General features: G+C 57.4%; 1 protein-coding gene across 5 annotated transcripts in view; it reads right to left on the reverse strand.

Annotated features, from left to right (window-relative positions):
• Positions 1 to 22,331, reverse strand: part of pins (G-protein-signaling modulator pins) — a 46,736-nt gene that overhangs the window by 22,369 nt on the left and 2,036 nt on the right. For 4 of the 5 annotated variants that reach the window (XM_037223951.1, XM_037223950.1, XM_037223953.1 and 1 more), the window contains exons 3-4: positions 8,519 to 8,623; positions 2,158 to 2,279 (exon numbers count right to left, since the gene is read on the reverse strand). In XM_037223951.1, coding sequence (XP_037079846.1) covers positions 2,158 to 2,279; positions 8,519 to 8,623 — 227 coding nt within the window. Of the gene's footprint in view, positions 1 to 2,157; positions 2,280 to 8,518; positions 8,624 to 17,968; positions 18,049 to 22,331 lie in introns of those variants that run through there. The other variant, XM_037223952.1, reaches the window with a different exon arrangement.

The following is a 22,331-nucleotide window of genomic DNA, read 5'->3' on the forward strand; positions in this document are numbered from 1 at the left end:
ACAGCCTAAATATGGAACTGGCAACTCTTGGATCAGCGTTCGCAAACTGACCGCTCGGAGCGGAAAACTACACAGATACACCCGGCGAAAACATTTTGCCATTTTCCCTTGTCGCTTTGTTTAACAATTGCTCTCTCCTCCTACACTGCACATCCCTGACTTGTGCTTATAAAAGAAAATGTTTTACTCCTCTGGTTTTTGCTCAAGTGGTTCAGCGACATCATACATCAGTTGAGTTTTTACCACCCTAAGCCAGTTTTTGCGATCAGCAGCTTCTGCTCGACGACTTTAACCGGGTAGAACAGGCTGGGAGAGACCGTCTCAGCCGTCTGTTGCCGACCCCGCGCCCAGCCAGGAAAATATAAATGTCTCAACCGGGTTTCATTCAAATGGACCACATCACGGCAGCTCGTCGTGGGCGTTTCCAAGCACACACCAGAGAGATACTTCCGTGGGCCATGAGCTAACTGTCGCCATGTTCCCAACCGAACGCCATTGATGAGCTGCTGTTGACGTTGAGAATGATCAAAATAAGCTGCCTTCTAAACTTCTTGGGCCACTTGAGTCCCCTGTAAAGCACTTTGCTACGCCAATCACAAGTTCAGCCCGAGCGGTGGTGGCTTGCAAGCCTGACGTAAATAGACACAGCGGCAAATGTTCGGCGAATTTTGACCCCCGGATGAATGGCGAATGGTTACGGTGCGTTTGGAACCTGCACTTAATCATCAGAGTAACTTAAAAGCGAAGTGAATTTTCATCCCTTCAGATGACGATGGTCCCCATATAAACAATGTAATAATATATGTTCCTGACGACGAACATGCAGATGCCTCTGGTGGGGCGGAAGGGGGGGGGGGGGAGGAAGCGATTTTCTCTTCTGTCGGGGGACGGAAACTGAACTATTTCTTAAACACGGGTGCAATTACCGCTCAGCTTACAGAAAGAGAGCTACAATCGAGAACGGATGGCCGACTTGAATACAATCAGCAAGTCACCAAGACGCGGAAGTCTGCCGGCGACCGGCGAGCTCGGCTGCCTGTCAGTGGCGGCCGGCGCACGCCCGCTGGACCGTTTCCGGTTGCGAGCAGGACGGAGGCGGGGCGGGGGCGGGGCGGGGCGGGGCGGGGCGGGGCGCGGCTCGCGACGCGCCCACCTGCCGCCCGTCGCTCGGCGGATCACGTCCGCAATGGCCGGCCGGCCCTCAGCGGCACGACTCGCCAATAACTGCCGCCCGCCGATAATCGGCACACAACTATATTGGAGGGCGGGCGCGTGGTGGCCGCGGCGGCTCGCGCGGCACGTGGCGGCCGGCCGGAAGGGCGCCGCCAACGCGCCCCAGCACGCGGCCCCAGTTCGGGCGCGGCCAACCTCATTTGAATCACTCGATATGCAGCGGCCTCAGAGCCGGCGCCTCGATGGCGCTCCAGGGAATCGTCGTGGACCCAATGCCGAAGTGAAAATGCGTCGCTAAGGACGCTTACCAATATTACGGATCTTCGCAGGCAAACCACGGGACTCTTTTGGTAACAAGCAGTGCTCAGCGCACAGAAATCCTCGTCCACGTCTCGCCTTTGCCTATTTTTAGGTGGATGAAATTTCAATACTTTAGTACTGATCTGGCTTCTACAAGATGGCCTTGTTCACAACTCGCATCCGCTTTATGCTTTATATGATCGCAGCTAAAATTCGGTTTCGGTCCAATCCCATATCGAGTATTTTATTCGGGTAGCCGGAAGAGGTTCACGCATAACCACAGGACGATGGCAAATATTCCAATCACATGCAATGAACAGCATGAAATGCAAGAGTTAAAAAGAATTAGGACTTCAAAGGTCCTTTGGTGAATTGTAGTTGATGTTGTAGAGCAAACTGATTTAACTGACAAAGTTCAATCTTTTAATGGCGGAGGTTCACCAGAACAGAAGCCTTGAGAACAACAATGCGCTAGAACACCCGATAATACAAATGCTTAGTTCTGCCTTTTGTGGCGGCGCGTTACAATGACAAGGACACGCCCAAGAAAAACGGTACATTATGATGCGCCACAATGACAAGGACGTTGCAGGCGCCCTGCCTGTTTGTGGTGTGGGCTCGCCACAAGGACAGATACAAGCCCCACACAAACGGCAGACCGGGCGCGCGGGACCGGGATCGTACCTGGCAAGCGTAAGGTCGTGCTTGTGGTACTGCATCGCCTTGATGTACTCGCCCAGGTAGAAGTAGGCGTTGCCCAGCTGGCTGTAGATGGCCGTCAGTGTCTTCAGGTCATCAGTGCCGGCCTGCGGGGCCACCACGCACGGTCAGTACACGTCCGCCCGCCTCCGCATGGGCGGTAGCACCGCCCGTCCCGGCGCCGAACGGCCGCCTTCCGAGCAGAGGCCAGAACGGCAGCGATCGCCGACAAGACGACAGGCTGCAGATGAAGCCATTCGCCGGCGGCGTTATCGTGCGGGACATGCAAGCGCCATCGGTCAGGCACGCCGTCTTGGTGGATGATATTCGACGCGGCGGCGCGTCCACATCGCGTAGCAAATGACTGTCGCACATCGCCCGCCCCCTGGCTCACCCAATCACCACCCTGCTCCGTGGTGTTGGCGACGACAGTGGAGGGCGCTCCACGCTGCACACTCACGGGAACACCACCACGGCACGGCGTCGGCCGTCGGGCGGGCCGTGAGACACTCAGCGTCGGCAGGGCACCAGATCGTGAGGATCCAGCTCCTGCTGCCCACCGACTGGTGAGCCCGTCTGCCTGCCTGCCCTGCCATCCCGCCCAGCTATGCCAGGCGAAGACGCTGGACATAATCACATACAGCGAATCGTGTCATTTGTCCGTTGCGCCATTCACTAGCTCAACGTGAACTGAAAGCAAGATCCTGTAATTGCATACCCGCTATGGACTTTGGTTATTACCTTGCCTGTATTGCACTGCGTCATGCTGTGAGATGTGTGGCATCTTTGCAATATCCCACATACCTGTCCTATCGAAGTTCAAGGACCCAGGTTCGTAAAACCTTCCATCGCATGAAAAACGCAAGATGAAAATCTTCGTACTCCACATCATTTTAAAACATTCTTTTTTCGTGCGCAAATCTTTGTGAAGGCAAAGTTCGTGGAGACACATCTTCGTAATGCAGAACCTCGCATACATCAGAGGAGAGCCTTCGAGACCCTCACATGAGTAAATCCATGCCTCGGCCACGCAGGATCATATGTGGAGAGAGAACATACCATACACGCTGATATTATAGAATGCCTATCATATGTAAGGCGGGAGGATTATGACGGAATGAAAAAACGGGCCAAGAGAAAAGGGCATGCGGATAAGTAAACAGCAGATCAAAACTTTTGTTTTGGACAGTGCTCGAACAACAGAATCAACAGCCTTGCGTTTGTTTCTGCAATGAAGCTTACAATGTCCGTGTAGAACGGCATTGTGAACTGGCGGCACGCCCGTGTGAAAGATGGTTCGATTCATCCTACACTCCTGTTGCGCCCTGCCCCCGCCCCACAATCGCCAGCCCGTACCCGGCGAACACGGCACTTCGGCTGGTAGTTGGCCGCGGCCTCCCAGCTGACCCTGACTTACACCGCCCGTTTGATTAACCCGCAACAATCATCGATCGCCCCTAAATTGGCCGCATTTGGGATTGTTTTGCGCGTCCAGCACGGCTCTCTGGGCTTGTTCAGCAGCCGGGAAGTTTCACCGGCGCAATGTGCTGCTGTCGGATTCCGCCCGAACACATATCCACCGTATATCCATGCAACCGGCAAGGCAGTGCTCCCAGCAGTAATACCTCTGGCGGCTCACGGCCTCGGTCACACTGGCCACGCTCCGACACATTGCCGGCCAGGTCACTCCAGGCTACCGCTTTCGGGGAGATAGGAAGGCAGGGCAAGGCAAGGCAAAAGATAGGCAGGCTTCTGTAGTACCTTGCCAGCAGGTCATAACTTCGGCGGCTCATGATCTCGGTCATACTGGCCGCGTTCAGACACGTTGCCGGTCGGGCTACCCCCTTCGGGGAGATACCCATAGATTGACACGCTCCCGTGGTATCTTGCCAGAAGGTCGTACTCTTGCCGCATCAGGAACATCCCCACCTGTCCCAGAACACAAAACTCGTTTGGCCGACATGCCACTTCCAGTTTAAACAATGACGCTTTCGTTATTCATCGCGGCGTCGTCTACTCTCAAAACCACGCATTGCATAGGAACTGCGTGCGAGGAAAAAATGTGATGTGGAGATAGCCAGTGTTAAAAATGCAGTACGAAAAGACGCCATACAAAAATTGCGTAACCAAGTTTTTCGGCTACACAGATTAGCGGAGCGAAATTTTAAGGATACGAATATTCGCGTCCAAGAATTTGTGCTTCAGAGATTTGCCTTACGGAGAAAGGCAATACTGATATTTGCGCAAGTTTTCACACGAAGACATGCGTGCCTGAAGGCAAGTGATACGAGTAGGTTTTGTCCGGTCGCGCGCTATAGCTGGGGCTTGGAAACGTCACACTGCGGGCCGCGACTGATCCCGCGCCAGCCGCAGCAGGGCAGTGCACTACATTACGCATTCACCGAACCGGCCTGCAAATGGATGACGGCTACGTCGGCGCTTCCCGCCGTCTGCAGCCAGCTCGTCCGCGCTCAAACGAGGGGCGACTGGTGAGAAATGCCGTCTGATTCGTCGTCCGAGGCTCCGATTCACGACTGTCGCACCCGGCCGACGTCCCATCTTCCAGATCGCGGGGCCGGAACAGACAAGAACTACCAATCACTCGCGTTCAACTGAAGATCGCTGGAGCGCGTTAACTTGGGCAGGCCAGGGATAGAGTCGGTCGCTGTTGAAGAATAAAACGAGAGCGAACTGAATGCAGATCAGATTTTCCCCGGGGCTGCGTTCTACCTAGTTTGTACAACGGCCCGCCACAAAGCACGGTATTGCCTCTGCATATTTTACGGCTCGCTGGAGCTCTCAGCCGAGCTCAGGCAGAAAATCCCGACAGAGTTCACATCCCGCGGCGGACGGGACGACGGCTGAGGCGCCGCCGGCACCTCAGCCGTTCGGCAGGCGGAGCCAGCGGGTCTCCACCCCTCACTCAGCCGTCTGCGAGCGGAGGGGGGGGGGGGGCGGCGACGAGCGATCCCACCCCGACCCAGGCCGCCGCTGGCTCTGGCGTTGCAGCGCCCCGGGGCCAACAACCGCCGGCCGGCCGGTCGCGGCGTCAGCTGAATCAATACCCGTGCGGAGGGTCGGTGAGCACCGGCGACAAGTGCTCGACCGGTTCCCAAGCGGCGGGAGTCGGATTGCGCGGCGACGTCGCTGTGATGTGGTCACCTGAGCCGCCGCCCGGCGACGGATCGGACGGCGACGCCGCTGCGATGTTGTCAGCTGACGGCGACGGATCGGACGGCGAGGCTGCTGCGAAGTTGTCACCTGAGCTGCCGCCCAGCGACGGATCGCACGGCGACGCCGCTGCGATGTTGCCACCTGAGGGCGACGGATCGGACGGCGACGGATCGGACGGCGACGCCGCTGCGGTGTTGGCACCTGAGCCGCCGCCCAGCGACGGATCGGACAGCCACGCCGCTAGTGCTCCGTTGATTACCGCAACGGGGACGGCTGCCACCAGTGCCAGTCTCACCTGAGCGGGGACTGGTTGGACGACGGCAGAACCGCCGCATATCCACCGCTCGGGGAAGGGTCCGGATCCGGACGCAGAGCCACGTCTCCAGCATGCTGGCGCTGTGCCCAGACAGGTTGGGCGGCGACACCGCCGCGGCCCATCACAGTTGTCATCCCGCGGCGACCAGTCCGCGACGAACACAGACCCGCCGCTGTCGGCAGCTGCCGCCGCCCGCGGCGTCCCCGCCACAGTGCGGGCCGATGAAGCCGCTCGGAGGACCCGGCGCCGCCCGCAGCTTTACACAAGCGGCGGCCAGGGCTCGACAAGAACACGACAGCTGGCGGATCCACCATTATGCGCGCCGTCAGGCTCAGTCGGGCTCGCTGATTTCGCGAGAAAAACAACATAAAGCCCGGATGATACCCGTGCGGACGCCCACGACAAAAACAAACCGCCGCGTATCCGCGCAAATGAAGGATCATTGCCCTGCCACGGTCAGGGATGTGCATTGTAACTGGAAGAACGGCCTGCAATATCCTGATAGGGTGGCTGTGTCAACGGAAGCTTTAACGACTCCGCTGATGATGATGGCCAACATCAACATCATAATGATGATGGCCACAGAACTGGGGAGGACAAATCGGAGGAGAGGCCAACATCAGTACCACTATACGCGGTTCCCTAATGATTGTCCACTGCCGAATATAGAAGTCATTATAACATGATGTCACGGTTGTCAGCCATACAACCTCTTTTCCATGGACATCAATCTGTACCATAACGGTAGGCACTACAATGACAACAGTCAGTATAAGCAGATCACTGCATCAGTCACCCATTTGCCATTTGATAACTATAGTCGGTTATGCATATCAGTTGCGCAACGACACAAAACGTCCATTAGCGGCCAAAAGGAGTCTATTATGTTTCAAATTATGCAAAACACGCGGCAAATTATGCAGAGCACGTTCCACATGCTTGCATGGAAAGGATATCAGTGTTGGGCAAATTGGCTAAAAAGGCTTGATTGTTTTATATTCAGCAGTTTTTCTTTCCACGGCGTAGCTTTTCGTGCTTATGCTACACGTCATTTGACCGTGCGCGGCGATAGCCCCGAGAGACAGGCAGTGTGCAGCTTCCGTCCCGGGGCAAACGGAACAGCTGGCCGCACGCTGCGCGCCCACGGACGCCCTCCCGGTCAGCCGGGACGACCGGCAGCCGACCTGACCCGGTGCAATGTCCGGACAAGTTATACAATGTGCCGATACACGCGTATGGACTCTTGGGATCGGTGAAGTTCCGCTCAAACACTTGTGGACAACACACCTTCTGTTTATCTCGCACACGTCGCTTGCAATCGATATTAAGCTGTAACGTCGTGCTAATGTCAGCATGAAAAGACATGCTGGATTTTCTGACACAAAAAAGGAAACGGGAAAGCGAGGCACTTCCGTGAAAGTAAGCAATTTAACCTGGCATTTCACTTAATTCTTTTTCAGTGCTCTGTGGACTTCTCAGCTTCGTGGAGACAAAGAGCGAGTGGTAACGGCATGCCTTCTGCAGCGCACAGTCTCCCAGCGATCAATATCTTGTCTGTTTCGTTGCTCCACTCTTGTACACGAGACAGCACGCGTGGGATCCACCGCCACATCAGACGACTGTGCTCGTGCTCATGTCTGTGTCCACCATGGATTCCTTGCCCTCGCGGCGTCTAGAACATGACCCATGTCTCAGCCAGGGGGCTTCCGGGCGCAGGCCGCTGCCGCGCCGACCGTTCCGTGTGCTTCCACTGCAGCGTCCGGCCGGCACCACTGCCGCCGACCGCCGCCATCTGACCGACCTCGCCAAGAATCAGCGGGGCCGGCCGCCGCCCCCGTGCATGCCAAGCACGCCCGCTAATTGCCGGAAGCTGCCGGACGCCCCGCTCGAGCCACCACTCACGAGGCGGCGCCGCTGCGATCCCGCGCCCTATCGTCAGTCCGCGCGACGGAGCGGGGCGTGCCCGGCTGACACGGTCTGGCCGGAAGGGGAGGCCACGGCACAGCAGGTGACGGGCATGGCAGCGAGCAGGCCGGCACCATGGAGCAAGGTGCGGGTAACACACACATCAGATGGGCAAAACATAGCAGGAGAGCACGACCGCTCAGGAGGCGGGCAGCGACGACAGGAGGCAGGCGCGACGGGGGAGGGGGGGGGGGGGGGGAGGGAGAGGAGGCCGCCTGGAAAGAGGATGGGGAGGGTGACATGGAGGGCGGCCGGCACGATAAACCAGGAGGCAGGCACGACACATCAGAAGGCGGACAGGATAAAGGAAACGACGGGAAGGACAGAGTACGGGACGGACAAGGCCGGTCACTAGGTGTCTCTTCCTGCCTGCCTACGACTAGCCAGACGCATACTCATCTTGCCGCTCTTGCAGGTCAAACCACATAGCGTGCGCATAGAATACATGATTCCTTGCTGACGTATTTGGGCGCCCAGACCACGCAGCCGCGGCTGAGCGCGTGGCGAGCCAAGCATATCCCGGCACCGGAAACCTAATCCATCATCTAGCCGCGCCATAACGTGTTTGTCCCCACCGAACAGATGGTCACAAAAAACAACATCCTGAAGCCTGAGCCCAGCTGTCCCCGCAGGCCGGCCGGCACGGACTGCAGACTTCGACCAGCGCCGTCCCCGCTCCTGGACGGGTGCCCGCATGTTGGAGGCGCTAATATGCGACACATGCCATCTGAGCTAAGTCAAACACAAGGGCACCGATACACAGAGCCACGTTAAAATCCGGTTACAGCGACCTTTTGATCGAACGACAGCAACACGCGTTGTCAGGCACATACACGTCACAAGCGTCCGCCGACGAGCGAATGGCAGCCCGCCGCCGGCGGGTGGCCTCACCTGGATGGCCGCTTCGAAGAAGGCGACGCCAGCGCGACAGTCGCCGGCCTTGCAGAGGCGCTCGCCCTCCAGCGCCAGCTCCATGCAGGACGAGCCGTCCATCTTCTGCAACAGAGCCCGGCGTCAGGGGACGCGGCCAACAACGGCGCGGCCGCGGGCGCGGGAGCCGGCGGCCGCTCCGCTGGCCCACTCGTGCTGACCCGCTCCGCTGGCCCACTCGGCGTGGCCGGGTGGGCTAGCGGCGCAGAAGGCGGGGGGGGGGGGGGGGGGGGGGGCACAAGCGCCGGCCCTCAGCACAACACGGCCATGGTCTCGAGGGCGGCGCTACATCAGCCTGATGACCCCACGAATGTGGCCGAAGTGCCGCAATATGTCCAGGGCCGACAACGCTTGGGTTGCGCTTTAGAAGCTAACCAATGAGATCTCCACTAGCTTAAATGGCCTACATCGTCAGTATATGCCACTGCTTCTGGAGTCCAACTACCCCAGCCGCACGTCCACCTGCGTTTAAGTCAGCGTTCGTCGCCATTCACGCCGCATAAACGTCATTCGGTCTCAGCGAGAACGTGTCTAACAGCGCGCCGGCCGCAACTGAACGCCAGCAATACCCTGCCGCCGGCCGCAGCGCAGCGTCAGGACCCGCCTGCGGCGCGCGGGCAGCAGGCCGGACGTCGCCGACCTCGTCCGCCAGCACCAGCGCTCGCAGCCGCCCGCGGGCGTCTGGCGACGGCAGGCTGCCGATCGGGTGCAGTCGGCGCGCCAGGCCAGGGGGCGACCGGGTCAGGGTGCACTTGGCCGGCCGGCCGAGTCCGGCGTGGCCGCCGTTCGCCGGACAGGCGTCAGGGTTTTTGTCCGCCGCAGCCGTGCATCAGCCACCGGCGGCCGCGTCTAACGAGCCGCGGCCGGACGGCCGGGCCGCCAGCGGCTGCCGTGCTACGCCACGAGTGTCCGGGCTCTCCCGCCGGCGGCGGTGAGGGGCAGCCGCAGGAGTCCGGGCCCTCCCGCCGGCGGCGGTGAGAAGTCACGGGAGTCCGGGGCCGCCCACCGCCAGCGGCGAGGAACAGCCACGGGAGTCCGGGGCCGCCCACCAGCCGCGGCGCCACTCTCGCGCTCTCCCCGCCTCCAATTGAGTCGCGCTGATCCGGGCCTCGCCAATACGGGCCCCTGGGGCTGGCCAGGTCACCGCTGCGCTGATGGACACTGGCCGCATATTGAGCGCGGCCGCCATGCGCAGCGGGATGGGGCCGGGCAGACGATGACCAGCAGCAGGGGCCGGCTCGCCGGCGCAATACCGCTCCGGAGCCAGCTGGACGGCGTGCGGTGACCCAACAGTGAGCTTACTGGCTAAGGCAGGTCTGCACCCGTACATGGTACATCCGGGGTGAGCTCAACGACCACCCGATGAATGGGATAAATATCCATGCGTGTGAATATATATATATATATATATATATATATATATATATATATATGCACATAACACGTGTACATACATTATATATACAATACATATATACATATATATATATATATATATATATATATATATATATAATATATTCTCTCCCTTCTCTCTCTCTCTCTCTCTCTCTCTCTTCTCTCTCCCCTCTCTCGGTCGTCGAACTCTCGTCTCTCTCTCTCTCTCATCTCTCTCTCTCCTCTCATCTCTCTCTCATCTCTCTCTCTCTCTCTCTCTCTCTCTCATCTCCTCTCACTCCTATCTCTCTCTCTCTCTCAGTCACACATCTCTCTCCTCTCCTCTCTCCTCTCTCTATCTCTCTCTCCTCTCTCTGCCCTCTCTTTCTCTCTCTCTCTTCTGTGCATATATGAGTAAGATGTAATATCTATGGCGGAGACACCCGACACCCCGGGCGCGAGCTCAGCCGCAAGATACGTCTTGGACAAGCTTCACCTCACACCACAGTCTCTGGGCGTGAGCTCTTCCACACACGACACACCCCGAGCGAGCTCCGGCCGCATACGGCGAGCGGCCGCCGGCCGAGCCGGACGCGGCGCGACGTGCGGCGCGCTGATATCAGCACAGCCTCCGACGCCGTGCTGGCCGCCACACAATGCGCGGTGCTGGGCAGCGTCGCGGCCGCCGCCGATCAGCGCTGCTGACGCCGCTCGCGACCCCGCGGGGGGCCGCCGCCGGCCCGGCCGCGACCGTCGGGTCTGGGCCTGCGGCGCGAGGCGATGGCTTCTGGTGAACACTGGGGACCCACACCACTGGTGCTGATGACGGTGATGGCGGTGACGATGGCTGTGGCTTTACGGGTGAGCCGGGACACCGACCGGCCGGTTACGGCTGATGTTATCTCCCCAACGCCGCACAATGTGGAACGGTAAAGCAGTGGACTGTATGCACCACTGATATTCGCGGAAATATATGGGTAATCTCCGGCGGTGTGATACAGTCAGCCATCAAAAATTTCGGACCAATTATTTCCAAAGACAGCCTATTCAGTACGTCCTCACCATAAAACGGATTAGTTACTATGGGATCTATCTGAATGATGCCCTACTGCGTCAACTGAACGGGCAAAGCCTTTGTGATCCTCTTTGAAAGGCACTATGTCAGCCCTTTCTATCCTCGTACTTTGTTCGACCACATCCGGTGACGTCATACATTGCCCATAACTTGGCTTAAATTAATGTCGGCATGTGTCTAAAGCATGGGAGATCAGATCGCAGAACAGGGCTGACATTTGACCCGCGGCCATCGTTTCGCGAAGGCGAAGTGAATACCGGGTGGGCGCCGAACCGCCAGTTGCCGCTCTTCATGAAGACATACACCACCAAACGCCTCTATGAAATGGGCCAGACTGCCCATAATCAGCGCGTCCATAAGCTCAAAATGCCCGTCACGACACGCCGACACAGCAAAATCTCTAGAGAATTCTCAGAATCTAGAAATTCTCAAATCCTGCTGGTCGGGCAAAATCCCTCTAAATTCACCGGGCTGCACACCATCGTGCGCCGGCCGCAATCCGGCGGCGCGCGACCGCGCCGCGCGCCGCTGCCGACCAGTTCCCAGGTGCCACCGCCTCGCGTTCGAGGGACACTACCACAGACATCCAGTTCAAGTCACACACAGATTGCAATTTAACCAACCAATCAGCCCAAGGCACACATAGGTGATGTTCAATTATAATCTGGCGCAACAGAACGCGCGTACCCAGAATACACCGAGGCACGGTGTTATCGTATTTACAAGGCGGCAATTGTTACCGCTCAAGCATTCACTCCACTCCACGGAGGAAACTATTATCTCCGGCGTGCCAGAAGACCAGGCCGGACTCCCAGCGGGCGCCGGCTGACTGGGCGGCCATAACCCAGAGTCGTCGGCCGGCACGTTCTCATCGCAATGCCGCCATCGACCGTGTGCGCGAGCGAACTTGTTACGAGTGCAGCGTATCCTGAAGGGGCTCGAAGACAAAAGAAGACGGGACTTCGTTGCAATCGCCAGAGCTGGCGCCGCTTGTCTTATACTGCTATCGCGGTACGGTAATGCGTGGCATTATGCAAGAGGCGAAATAAAGATCCTACGTTATTTAACTTGCCCAAAATAACTTCCCCAAACTCTTCATTGCTTCTCTCATGGACCTTATCACTTAATGAGTTCAACCATTTCGAGCACTTTGCCGACTCCACGCGGCAATATTTCTAATAAATATTATTTCTTTAAGTATATAATATATATATATATATATATATATAGATGCATGCATATTTCATAATTTTTTGTTTCCAAAAGTCAAGAAAAGAACTCCCCCATACGCATGCCCGCTGTTAACCTCACAAGTACCCACAAAAACTGTGCGTGTGGACAGCCGCCCGCTTGCTTCATTTCACGCCAACAGAAACAGCGCCCAGCTGGACATCGCCTTGTTCCCTCCGCCCCCGGTAAGAGCCGCGTTCTCAGTCAGACGGGAACCGCGCTCACAGTGAGACAGGAGCTGCCCTCGCAGTCAGACCGGAGCTGCCCTCGCAGTCAGACCGGAGCTGCCCTCACAGTCAGACCGGAGCTGCCCTCGCAGTCAGACCGGAGCTGCCCTCACAGTCAGACCGGAGCTGCCCTCGCAATCAGACCGGAGCTGCCCTCGCAGTCAGACCGGAGCTGCCCTCGCGGTCAGACAGGAGCTGCCCTCGCAGTCAGACCGGAGCTGCCCTCGCAGTCAGACCGGAGCTGCCCTCGCAGTCAGACCGGAGCTGCCTTCGCAGTCAGAGCGGAGCCGCGCTCACAATGAGACGGGAGCCGCCCTGGCAGTCAGAGCGGAGCCGCTCTCCCAGTCAGAGCGGAGCCGCCTGTCTGGGAGCCAGAGCCGGAGCCGCCATCTCTCGGTCAGACAGCAGCCGCCATCGCGGTCAGACCGGAGCCGCGCTTACAGTACGACAGCAGCCGCGTTCACAGCCAGACAGGAGCCGCCCTCGCAGTTAGGCGGGAGCCGCGTCCACGGTGAGATAGGAGCCGCGCTCATACCGCGCGGTTCTGTGGGGTGGCGGCCCGGTGACATCGGGACCTTCTGGCGGGGTCACACCGCCTGACCCGGGCTGCGCCGCCCGGCGGAGCGCAGCTTCTGACCGGGCTCGGGCGCCACGCGAGCGCGCTGGGCGGACGCGGGCGTCGGCGCAGCTGGGGCGTGAGCTCCGCCTGACCCGGGCTGCGCCGCCTGGCGGAGCGCAGCTTCTGACCGGGCTCGGGCGCCACGCAAGAGCGCGCTGGGCGGACGCGGGCGTCGGCGCAGCTGGGGCGCGCCCCATAAACCGGCCGGTGCTGATAGCACTCGTTGACCCCGCAGCACAACGGCGCCCAGCTCGGCATGTCGGCGAAACAAAGCTTCCAAACCCGTCTGCCTGGAAAGCCTTGCGAACAGCCCGCGGCCTAGCATGGTTTATGACTGTTCAAAAACGGCGCCTTCTCTGCTTATGCAAGCGTTTTGTTTACCAGGCACCCAGCCAAGAAAGATCGATGGGTCTTTTCCGGACGCCCTGACAAGAATGCGACAAACGCAAGGTATGTGAGCCCTGCATTGTTGCTTTCCTAATTACACGCGTCTAACCCCGAATTCCTTATCTAATGATATCCTGCTGCGAACGTCACACTTCCGTCGCTGACGAGCAGTACAAAAAGAACGCTGTCGTGGAAATGGCATGTGCCGAGCGGTCCAGGGCGCCAGGGCAGATGATTAGATGACAAAGCAACACAATTATTCAGCGACGCCCGCGATAACTCAGGCAAGCAGACCGGCGCGCTACCGCAGCCCGTTGGCAGATCAGATGAGCTTATCGGAATATGCAACAGCAGACGAAAAAACAAAACAAAACAAAAAAAACACGCAGTTCATAGAATATTCGTCCAACATGCCTACTGACGTCTTCCACAAAGCTTCACAAGTCAAGCCAGTCTACGATGGTAATGCTGGATTAACCATTAGCGTGGCAAGGCGCCTTGCCCGCCATACACGTGAGGTGGCTACTGATCGCAGCTATGGCCAGGGGCTACTGCGTAAGCCGCGCGCGCCGGCTGGCTGCGACCAGGTCGCGCCACGCCAGCTCGAGCGGAAGGGCAAGCCGGTGAAGAGTGCCCGAGCGCTCTCGGACACTCCGCGCCGCGCCGCCGCCGCCGCCGGTAGACCGTGGTCTGGACGCCGCTGGAGCTCGGCGGCGCCCGTCCTTGGCCATCGGCCAGCAGCCGGCCGCGCCGCCGCGCCGGCCAGTAACCCGCCGTCGGCGTCCTCCCATCGGTCACCGACGGCCGGCGGAGTGCCATCGGCCGGCCTAGGTCGCCGGTGGCGCCGGCCATCGGTCAGACGGACGGTCGGGGGACACGGCGCGACCAGTCCCCCACCCGGAGGTGAGCCGAGTAGAGGCAGAGCGCACGCACCAACCGCCCGGAGGCCAGCCGAGCACAGGCAGAGCACAAACACAGGCCGCCAGGAGGCGAGCCAAGCACAGGCTGAGCAGCGGCACAGACCGCTCGGAGGCGAGCCGAGCACAGGCAGAGCACAGGCACTGACTGCCCCAAGGCGGCCGAGCACGGCCGACCAGCAAACAGCTTCAGCCGCAGAGACGAAACCTCTGAACTTGTATGTCTTAACCATCGTCCACGCCACATCACTTTCCTACAAGTGATCCCCGCCGTCTGCTTCCGCTATTACGTCCACGAGTGGGCCGGTGACGTGCGGTGACGTCACAAGATAGCATGTTGATCGTGCTGGAGGGGAGGGGGAGGGGGAGGGGAGGCACGTGAGGCCGGGTCAGCCACGGCCCAGGCCGCACGCCACGCCGCGTCGATAGGTCGTTAAAAATACAGGATGAGGCATCACACGCTAATGGCGGACCACTCCCGCCCGTTAGTGGTCTGTGACATATTCGAACAAATCACGCCCTTTCCGCACGCCGCAAAGCCATTTGTCCTGGAAATTAAGCGCCCTGGCTGATCTGTACGCGTATGGAACAGCTATGGGCGAAACCTTCCACATGCTTGGGGGGGGGGGGGGGGAGGGATACGAGATCCCATGTCTTAGCATAGACAAGTAGCCCATGGACGTTGCGTTGGCGGGAACGACTGAAGTCCCAGAGTCCCTTTCCATCGTTCTGACAAATTTCCTTATTGGCGTAGAGCAAATCAATTCCGGTGCAGCAATCATCGTCTGCTACATCCAGAACCGGTGTGGTTTTCTTACGACTCCCTCAACTTTCATACTGCCTACCGCCCATGAAAAGGGGTCCAAAGGTGTTACCGCTCCATGCCACGATAAAACAGTCCACCCTGTCACCATTCTCAATCCCACGGAAAGTACTCATTGAGCAAACGAGGTTGCTATGAAGGATTTTAATTTGTGTTGCCCAGCGCGTAACGATCCTCATCGTCCAGTCAAAAGATGATTGCCTGCAATAAATGACTACGCTGGGTCGAAAAGCATATATATATATATATATATATATATATATATATATATATATATATTGCGCCTTGCGATCGCGGCATTTCATGAAACTGAGCAGATGAGAACGGAATTCAACAGAATCGTGACAGGGATGAAGTACACCTTTTGGCAATGCCCTCACCCTAATAGTACGCGCTTAGCTATGCCAATCGAATTACAGGTGACAAAGCTTTCAAACCTACCTGCAATTTCAAAAACAGTTTAGCACTCATTTTCCGTTACCACCTGTCTAACGAACTGCTGCCTCACCACAGACAAGTATTGAGCATGTATTGACAAGTATTGGGCATGCGCGTGAAGGGTGACAAACACCTGCCGGACGTGTGATACTGGCAACACAATGCACATGCTTCCCCATAAGGTTGTGCTACTGCGCCACCGGATTGCTGAAGGCTTGCCCGTGTTCTGTGATGGTCATCATGTTCAATGTTAGTGACAGGTCAAAGATCGGCAAGGCCCACATGATCAAGCGAGCCTTGGGCGGCGACGGCCAAGCTACACATGAGTGGTTTGCTCTCCTCCCTTGCACGCGGATTAAACAGGGCATGGGGCTGTTGCGTTATGACCGCTGCGGGCGACTTCTCGCCACTTCAGATACACCCGGGTCGAGTGTAAAAACGTTTCAAAAGGCTGGCGGGAAGAGCGTCCCATTTTCGCTGATTTTTCATGCATTGCCATGGTTTCAGGCTGTAACAAAACGTGACAAACATGGCCCTGTTCCTATCCTGCATTCAAGGTGCTGCGGTTATTGCTTTTATATGTGTAAAAAGAAGGCCTATTACTGATTTTCTCCACCACTGACAATGTTTCGTTTTGTCTACAAAAGCTGTCTTCAAACACTTAAACTACTACGTTCAGAGGAGACAGTGAATCATGGTGCCCTTATCCGAACTAGTCGCTCCTGACCCGGTCAAGCATCGTTTTAAGTAAGGACAAGCCAATGACTTGCCACATGGTTGACCGAACAGGATTCTTTATATATATATATATATATATATATATATATATATATATGTACATAGATACATACATATATATACATATGTACATAGATAAAAATATATATATAAAGTGAATTAAAAAAATACAAAATATACACATAAAAAATGTACACATAAGGCAAATTCAAAAAATACTTTTCTGTCATTGCCAATCTCTGTACACATGACTGCACAATTTGTGGAATACTTAAAATCTGTGGAATACATCCCATCCCCGCATTTGAGAGCAGCGGGGATGGGATGGTAATTTCACATTGCGCGTTGTGCCGCGCCAGCACGACAGGAATGTGTTTATCAATCCGGCTTTGAGGAAGCACCTCCCGAACCCTTCAGCGCATCAAGCAATTTTGGCACTCGGGTTGCAAGCATGTTTCATTTGAACGCGCACCTACATGTCCTACCAAACCAGAGCTCTACGTTATGGCCTAGTTCTCAAAGTTATACAGAGCACCAACGGCGAGCGACGCAACACAACCCATTCTGAGAAAGATGTGCACTGGATTTTCGTGCCCGGTGGTTTTTAAAGTGTTATTTGGGTAGATAATGAAAGTCATCAGTGCCTATGGCCATTGCTGAAGCCGTTCGAAATACATTTTCTACGGCAAAACATTGAAAATGCCGACGACCTTTAAAAATAAACATTCAAACTTACTTAAAATTATCAAAGCTCAAACTGCCCCAAAAATAAGTGTGGTTATGGACTTAATTCACTGGCATACGTCAGCGTACAGTCAGAGGGAAAGTGAGGGACACCCAATGTTCACTGCACGTCAGGTCAAGTCTCGAAAGCCGTTCGAGGTAATGTTAGGACACCTTTTGCAGTGAACCAGCCTCATCGAACAAGATAATCGCACGTACAAGAGCACTCCGGGCTGGTCACTGCAGGCCATGAAATGACTTCACGGGACTTCCCATAACTCCTTGAAAAATACACGATGGCATGCTTTCACTGGCTGCGTCTAAACAGATGTGAAAAAGTTACGTAAAAACGTTAAAAACGTGATCAACCATGGCCGCAGAAAGAGCAGAAAAGCGCGTAGCGCACACTTTGCATTGGTGCACATAACGTCAATGTGCGTGATGCACGTAGCCTAGACTTTGCTCGCAACGTTGTGATACGGACGCGTATGGACAGCGATTGCCTGAAGCACGACAATCGCCACAAACGGCAAACGTGCTCGGGCGACAAGACCTTGGCAAGCGCCTAGCGGGCACGCAGCCCGGATTTTGTTCAGGGAGGGGCCCGAGGCTAGGCAAGTACTCCTCACGCCGACTTTCTGTACCTTCTATCGGGAACCCTTCATCAATTCGGGCCTAAGGTGGGTGCGTGAGGGTGATAGTGGGGATGGGGGGGGGGGGCTTCCCTGGGTGCGTCCCTCACGCCCAGCACTTGATCAGCTCAAATCCAGCTGAGCACCAGACGTCCTGAAGCGCCACAGGCGTGTGAGTATGGGGGGGGGGGGGGGGCACGCCCCTGACGCGCTGCACCGGCTCACCTCCACCATGGCCGAGTCAACAGGCGGCTGGACGCGGCCGCGCTCACCGTGCGGCGGCAGTCGGCTCCGGTGCCGGTGGCAGCGTGTGTCTGTGTGTGTGCGCGCCGCGGGCCGCCCGGTCCCCGGCTGTCGTCAGAGTCGATACCGGCGCGCGTCCCGTCCCGCCCCGCCCGCTCTCTCGCCCTCTCTCTCTCGCTCCCGCCAGCTGCTCCCGCCACTCGACCTCCGTGTCACGTCGCAACGGTGACAGTGCGGGGGACCGTGCGGCGCATCGCCGAGCAGCGGAATGAACCGCATTACCAGGTATGTCACAGGCCTGTACACAGAGCATGCCTCCAGGGAGCAAAATGAGCGGCAATGCCAGGCACGCCACAGACCTGTGCACATTCCGCGATCCGTTGAAAAGCGCTGCGCTTGAGAGCATGCGGCCGAAAGAAGCGTCTCGGCAAAAGGCGATGTCCAGTCTGGCGATGACCAGCCAGTGGTATCGAGCGGTCCGTTGTTTCCATCAAGCAATAATCTCGGGGACGCGCGGCGGCAATCTCACGAGGCACTCCATGCTGACCCGAGGGCCGGTCAGGCCAGTGACTCACTCAGACACGCTTCACACATCTCCAGCGGAATTCTCAAATATCGAACGGCAAAGCGCGACCGGTACACTATCCCTTGACGCTAGCCCGCCTTCAGCCGGCTTTTGACAGCGCCACGCTCCAAGCACCTCGTGCAGTAGGAGCTCCAAGCTCCTAGCACCAACATGGCTTACTCAGAGCTGCTCTAATCCGCCAGCCGGCGGCAGGGCTCGGCACTGATCCCGCAGCTCACTTCACTGACCGCATAACGCCGCACGCCCTAGCGGAAGCCGACGGCTCCAGTCACCACTCATCACGGAAAACGCCAACGCGACGCTCGTAGCGGCTGAAGTCGCGATTCCCAAGGTGGGGTACGTCGCGGCTCCTCTGACGTCGGCCTCAGCGAGCATTATAGCGTGTCTGCATGCCGAGCCTACCAACGAGCAATATCCGCACGCCGGAACGAGCCAAAATGGGTGCCGGGGCTCAGCAGCACAGCGTCTGGCGCCTACGCCGCTCGCTGCCGGCGCGTCACCTCCACGCTCAGGACGTCCGGTGAGACGTTCGTCCGTCGCGCCACCGCCGGCGGCGTCCGGAACCGGAACCGAGGGCGACGTCGCGCCACGTTTGCCCCATCACGCCGCGCTCTGGGCCCGACCGCCGACGGTTCGCGGACGGCCTTGTCGCTCCGGAGGCTTGGCGGCCACCGCTCACGGACGGGAACAGAGGCGGCCGGTACGTATTACCTCTTACGCACCTTATCGTCATGCCGGCAGCAATGCCATCGGGGTGAAACAAATTGTGTGCATAAAGGGCGCAATTAAAAGGTTGTACGGCTTTGTTAGCTCTGTCGTGTGTGCATAATGCACGCATAACAAATAGCGAATTCCCAGTTACATATCCGCAAAGAGGCAGGACCACTTCATTTGCAATACATCTCACATGGCGGCGGCTCCTTTATCTTTGCCCTGTAATGTCTGCCACGTTTTGCGCGCAAAGCAGCCTCCCCGGTAGAGTGGTGTCCGGCCGCGGTGCCGACACTGCCACAGTATTCGCTCCACATGTCACAGCGCTACGGCGCAGTCATCCTTAAGTCCATCTTCCCAGTGGTGATACGTTCGCCGTTCTGCGCTATTTATAGCGGCGGAGCCCTGGCTTCAACTCATCGTATTTCAAACCGAATGTTTACCCTTTACATGGTGTTTTGGACCGAAAAAGCCACATTGTTACGTGCGTTGTGTCTGTCACAACCATCACACCCAGATTAAGGGGAACGCTCCACATTTCAATATATTGAGGCAAACATCAGAATGATGAAATAAGCTCACCAGATAACTTGGTATAGATGGAAATGGCTACTCTAGGCAACGCAGTTTCTCTGTTTAGTACATATGCTCCTCAATTTGCCATTGTTTGATTGTCATCTTACCTTAATTCACTGACTGAGAGCCAACTGAAGGCCGTTATATCTGGAGATCGTGCTCACGGACGCCAAATTTGAAGGACTCGACGAATAAATTTGCATTGAATTGGCCTTGATCGCCACATGGCCAACGGAATAACAGGATTTCAGTGACGTTATTATGGCGTCATGGAAGCCTTGGTGGCCTTGAAATATTCTGCCCGAAAAAGTTTGCGCATCTTCGCGAGTGTAGTTAAGAAACTAAAAGGGTTTCGGTCTTTAGACGGGCACGGCTATTAACTGCACCGCATATCTCCACGATGGCTAATTCAGCCCCAAATTCTATTCAAATGTGGAACACTAGCTATAAGGTCTGCTTGCTATATTCATGAGCTTGAAAACAGCTGTTTCGGCTATCCGTTCACGGTGATGACAATGATCGACACGACCACGATCGATGACGTTATACCGAGGCGAGAAAAATATTTATCCACAAACAAACACGAAAATCCTCGCAGACAGACAGCAGAATTTTATAAATTCCATCGGTCACCCCGATGCTCTCCACGGGGTCGTGGGAGGTCAACTGAGTACAGTGGCCTGCATTCACGGCACCTGGCGACACGCTGGCCACGCTGAGCCACACGCGTCCCCTGAGAGTGCTGACTGACCCTCCGTTCCATCGAGGAGGCCCACTGGACGTGATGCCCTCAAACGCCGTCCCCGGGAGGCCCGCAGGTTGCCGTGACACACTCCTGTCCCCGGGTGGGGCCGGGAAGACTACTGGACACGCCCCTGTCGCGCCGGGCAGGCTGCCCTGACCCGCACTCCCATCCGCCGGGGCGCGCTGGTCGATGCCCGTCCGGAGCCGAGGCGGCGGCGGCGGCGGCGGCGGCGCCCGCCACACGCGGCCGACAGGTGAGTGGCGCCTTGGCTACAATATGCGCTCGCCGCGCCGGCGGCGGCGCGCGCCCGCGGACGCAATTCAGCGAACCCGCGCGGGGCGCCCGGCAATTACCGGCCGCAGCGGATGTCAGCGCCAGCGGCAGTCCACGCGCTCACTGATACGCCAGCCGGCGTCTCCGCGACATAAGGTACTCTTGAAAAGCAACGCACGGCTCGGCGGCCTAGTCAGCCATGCGACAAACAGCAATCCTGTTCGAAGCTTGAACGCATATTTGGCAAGTATCATCACGCAGGGGGTGCATCCGACCGGTGAAAACGCCGCGGGTCATGACTAACAAAGCGGGTCTACGGCGGACCAACATGCGAGCTCCAATGGGTATCACATGACGGCGAAGCCGCACCTTGGGTTTCCACAGCACGTGACAGCTCAACATACAAAATGAGAAAAATGGTCACACAGTGCACTGCCAGCGCCGAGTAATTGAATACACATGAGCACCGCTAGAACCGGGCGAACTCCGTACTAAGACAATTCATGGATGAGCGCAACCGGTGTAAGCATGGCCGCCAGCCGACGGCGCACGGTTGCCACCCAGACACGGAGAGCGACGAGCTCGATCTGTCATTGAGCTCTCTGTCCTATGGGCTCTTGTCCGAATACAAAGGACGTCCGTGCCGCCGCCTTATATCGAGAAAACCCTTCGGCAGAAGTCTTGGCTGCATTGTCACCAGTCAATACGATCAGGCATGGCATGAGCCAAGCCGTGCATCGGGCGCTGTCGGATGGACACAACGGAAGCTAGAAAAGTCGCTACGATCGGGTACTGGGCCGCTCCACCCCGTGGCAGGTCAGCGGAGCCGGACGTCATGATCTGGACTGGACAGTTACGATCGATCGATTACATTACGACATGGCTGTAAATCGCCCGCGCCGTTCCTCACGATCGGATCCCATGCGCCTGGGCAGTGTGCACGGCGACAGCCAGCCCAGCCAATACAATGGACCACTGGACGGGATGTTGTGTCAGCTGGGACGCTCACTGTGATCGGGTCCCAGGCGGCTGGGCATAGAACCGGCTAAGCCAGGCGATGTGATTGGGCGTCGCGCGGCCGGACGCCTGCCACCCAATGTCGGCTTAGTCCGCCGTCCTGATCGGGTGGCGGCCGGCCGGACATGGTGTTAACTAAGCCAACCCCACGCACGAGAGCGGGCGGCTAGACGCGGTGTTGACTAAGCCAACCCTACGCACCAGAGCGGGCGGCTGGACATGGTGTTGACTAAGCCAACCCCACGCACGAGAGTGGGGGGCTGGATGCGGTGTTGACTAAGCCAACCCTACGCACGAGAATGGGCGGCTGGACACGGTGTTGACCACGCCAACTCTATGCACGAGAACGGGTGGTTAAACATGGTGTTAACTAAGCCAACCCTATGCAAGAGGGTGGGCGGCTGGACACGTTAACTAAGCCAACCCTACGCACGAGC

This window comes from Pollicipes pollicipes, unplaced genomic scaffold (genome assembly GCF_011947565.3).
Source record: "Pollicipes pollicipes isolate AB1234 unplaced genomic scaffold, Ppol_2.1 Scaffold_4881;HRSCAF=5763_pilon_pilon_pilon, whole genome shotgun sequence".
NCBI lineage: Eukaryota > Metazoa > Arthropoda > Thecostraca > Pollicipedomorpha > Pollicipedidae > Pollicipes > Pollicipes pollicipes.